This window comes from Pempheris klunzingeri, chromosome 23, assembly GCF_042242105.1.
Source record: "Pempheris klunzingeri isolate RE-2024b chromosome 23, fPemKlu1.hap1, whole genome shotgun sequence".
Taxonomy (NCBI): Eukaryota; Metazoa; Chordata; class Actinopteri; order Acropomatiformes; family Pempheridae; genus Pempheris; species Pempheris klunzingeri.
Window position 1 is genome coordinate 4,328,959 of NC_092034.1, and position 3,950 is coordinate 4,332,908.

Here is a 3,950-nt window from a genome sequence, read left to right on the forward strand (position 1 = left end):
TTTAACACAACGCAGATTGTGCTGTTGGCATTGGGAAAAGACAAAATGGGCTTGGTAGACTTGTTAATGATCACGAACACCATCTGACTTCAACCTCAGCACATAAGAGTTAATTATTGTTGCACTCTCTGTCTACAAACTCATTAACTACTTAATCTGCATGAGATCAAGGGAACATGTTGCCAACATTTCAAGGGAGGAAAGATGCTTGTGTTTCCTATCAGGAGAAGACTGCAAAGATAGCTCATTGAGAATACCCAAGGTCATTCATTGTGTATATTTAGCTCATTGTATTTTTATCCACACACACCACTTAGATCAGTGAAAACACATACAGTATTTTAAGACTGCTCCTCTCCTTCTGATTGCATAACTATGCAGTGCTGCCGGAGCTCAGGTCCAATGGAGATTTAGGACATTTCTTCCTAAATCCCACCGTCACAATTATGCTACTCTTGAGAAGTAGGCCTCACTTCACTCGCACCCTAAAGGAGGTCAGTTTAAAAAGTCACCTGACACACTCCCTGCCGCTCCCACTACCACCATGAGGGTACCTTAATCAGGTTTTTTGCAGTTGGTTTCACGCCACCTCCATCGCTCCATTGGTTTTCTCCAAGCCGCAGACAGGACATGATCTTTAATAGCTCTATCTTTTTTTGACCATGCACTGTCCCCCCTTCTTTCTGTGCAAGTGCCACTTGTTCTGTGGCCAGCCGCGCCTTCGCCATCAGCCTACCTGCCCTGATTTGAAGTGCAGGGGAAATCTCTTTCCCCTGCCACAACCCTCAACCGTTCCCCTCTCGATCTCTCGACCCCCGTCTCGTCCTCTCCCTCCTGCAACCCTGACTCGGCGTCAAGCATCATGCCAAACAGAAACCAACCTTCCCCGCTACACATCACTGGAGGTCCTGGGTCTGAGGGAGAGGTTGGACGGGACGCACCCACAACAGGCCATCCACAGAGACTTCTGGATGTCCGGGTTTCGGAACGCATAGATGATGGGGTTGATCACAGAGCAGCAGGTGGCTGGGAGGACCGTGGCGTAGGTGTATATTACAGGGTAGCTGTAGTCAGCCACAATGGAGTACATGGCAAACGGCAGCCAGCACGCCCCGAAGGCACACAGGATGGCCGACAGTGTGGAGACACCTTTGGTGGTGGAGATGGCCACGAACTGGTGCTGCACGGCAATCTGCTGCGCGTGGCGGAAGGCTATTTTGCAGATTTGCAGGTAGAGCTGCATCATCAGGGCGAAGACAAGCAGGAAGGTGACGGCGAGCGCCACGGCGTTGTTTTTGGTGACGGGCCGGCAGATGCTGCACGTGGACTCGTCCCTCAGACAGTTCCAGCCGAGCGCCGGCAGCAAGCCGAGCGTGAGGCACGACACCCAGATGAAGACCACCATCACGTAGGTGAAGGTAACCGTCCGTTCGGTGTGGTAGGTCAGGGCATTGTACAGCGACAGGTAACGGTCCACTGTGATGGCCAGGATGTTGAGGACAGACGCCGAGAAAGCCGAGATGAGCAGTCCGACTGACAACAGCGTCACAAACTCCACCGAGCTGTCGACCAGATAGGTGAAGACAAAGTTCAAGATGAGGCCCAGACCGGCCAGAAGATCTGCCACCGCCAACGATCCGATCAAGATGAACATTGGGGCGCGGAGCGTCGGTGTGTAGAACAGAACGGCGATTACCAGAGCGTTCTCACAGGAGATGAGCGTCCCGGTCACACAGAGTGCGATATCCCAGGGGCTGACTTCCTGCACGGCTACCGCGGTGGTCGCTGGCTGGAGGTCGGGGGTCAGAGTCCGCACAACGGGTTCAGAGGAGGAGTTGGAGGGGTCCTCGGCCAGGCTCCAGGAGGTGGAGGAGTCGAAGGGGTCGAGGGGGGAGGAGGAGTTGAGGCTGCTTCCGCTGCCGCTACTCATGGCTGCTGCTGCAGCCAGGGAGAGAATCATAGCTGGAGAAAGAAAAGAGGAAGAGCGAGGGAAGGAGGGAGGAAGAAAAGGAGGGATGGAGATGAAAGACAGGGTGGGCAGGAGGAAAGATGTGAGTCACGAAGGAGTGGAAGAATAAGTATATACAGTTGTATTGTAAAGTTAGTAATGGAGGGAGCAGAGAAATGTGAGGAGGGGAGAGCAGAGGATGGGAAAATGGAGGTGGAACAGAACAGTAAGGAGCGACGGGGAGGAGAACAGAAGGAGGAAGTTGCAGCAGATAATGTGCAAGAAAAGAGGGAAACGTTCAAACAAGGAGAACGATAAAATATGCACAACAGAGAGCCGGAGGGAGTTGGGAGAGAGGAGAGAACGGAGAGGATGAGAAATATCAGTGGGTCAGGGGTTGAGTGAAAAGCGAGGAGGGTAAAAGTTCAGAAAGGAGCAACGATGGGTCGACACAGCAAACAGAAGAAAGGAGAGAATAGAAACGAGAGATGGTGGGAGAAGCCAAAAGAGATGCGATGGTTGTATTTTTTTTTTTTAAATGTGAGAAAAGAGAAAAATGATAAAAGCCAAGAGAAGATGTACGTATGGAGGGAGAATAAGTTTGAGGATGACAGGAGGAAAAAGGAGGAGAGTGGAGAGGAAGAGAGATGGGAAGAAAGTGGAGATGAGGGAGAGGAGAGCGTGAGTAAAAAGGGGGGAGAACGAAAACAGGATGGGAGGCAAGAGTCGAGGGCAAAACAAAGGAGGAATGCGGGGAAGTGAAGGACAAGGAAAAGGAGGGTGTTAACATTTATCCCCTTTGATAAAGGGGCGAAAGAGACATTTTCCATCCATCCATCCATCCATCCATCCATCCGCCTGCTCATTCATTCATTCATTCATTCATGAAAACAACCATGCTCTTGACCCCAAGCACGCACGTCACCAGCAGCTCCCACGCACCACGCTGACAGGTAATTAGCAGCAGCACAATAGCAGGTGTGGACACATGCACACAGAGGGAAAAGTGCTCCATAAATATTCCAGGAATATTCCTTCCATTTTGGCTCCAAAGCAGCGTGACACACACACACACACACACACACACACACACACACGCACAAAACAAACAACAATTAAATAATCTAACAGCCAAATCAGCTCCAATCTGCTGCGTTCCTACCTAAAAGATGCCGGATGCCGAAGAAGATCAATTTCCTCACAGTCAAAACCATCATCAACAAATTCTATTTTTAGAGCATCTCTAAAAATGGTGCATGACGTCCTGGGGCACGGCGCGCGGGTAGCTGCTGTCCTATTCACCGGTGGCGTGGATGAGCGCGTGCCCAGACGTGCGTGCGTGCGTGTGCTCGTGCGTGTGCGCCCCGCGTTTGCATCCCGATCCCCGTTAATTCGGATTGTGGTCCACATATGCTGCTGCACGCGCGCGCTAACATCCAGCACGAGGCTAATTTTAGCTCAGCCAGCCGAGCGCGCGCGCCAAAAAGGGGATGTGGAGCTCCATTCACAAAAAAAAAAAAAAAATCTCCCCTCTCACGCCTCCCCCCCCACACACACACCCCTCTGTCACCCCCCGCCCCCTTATTTTTCATTTCTCCCCTCCCTCTCTTTCTTTCATGCTCCTGTGCACGCACGCACGCACGCGCAAACGCACACCGTCACCGACTGCAAACGGCCGGGGAAGGTCACCACCACCACCCACCCTCACCCCCTCCACCCTCACCCACATCACCCCCACCTCCACTACCGCAGCTGGGGGGGGGGCTCACATCCCTGCGGTAACGGGAGCTCGTGCAAACCAGCAGCAGAGCGCTCAGCCACCCTGTCACGAGCCTCCAAACCGCTGCTCAGAGTGTGTGTGTGTGTGTGTGTGTGTGTGTGTGTGTGTGTGTGTGTGTGTGTTAGCAATAGAGAGGACAATAAATACCTGGATCAGTTTCATTCAGCTGCAGCAGTGCAGTCCCTGAGCCAGTGCGAGCGAGAGAGAGCGAGAGAGGGAGAG

General features: G+C 52.4%; 1 protein-coding gene across 1 annotated transcript; it reads right to left on the minus strand.

Moving 5' to 3' along the window:
- Positions 1-889: 889 nt before the first annotated feature.
- gpr185b (G protein-coupled receptor 185 b) lies at positions 890-1,960 on the minus strand. Its single transcript, XM_070854991.1, has one exon. The coding sequence runs from the start codon at positions 1,958-1,960 to the stop codon at positions 890-892; it is 1,071 nt and encodes a 356-aa protein (XP_070711092.1).
- Positions 1,961-3,950: the final 1,990 nt, after the last annotated feature.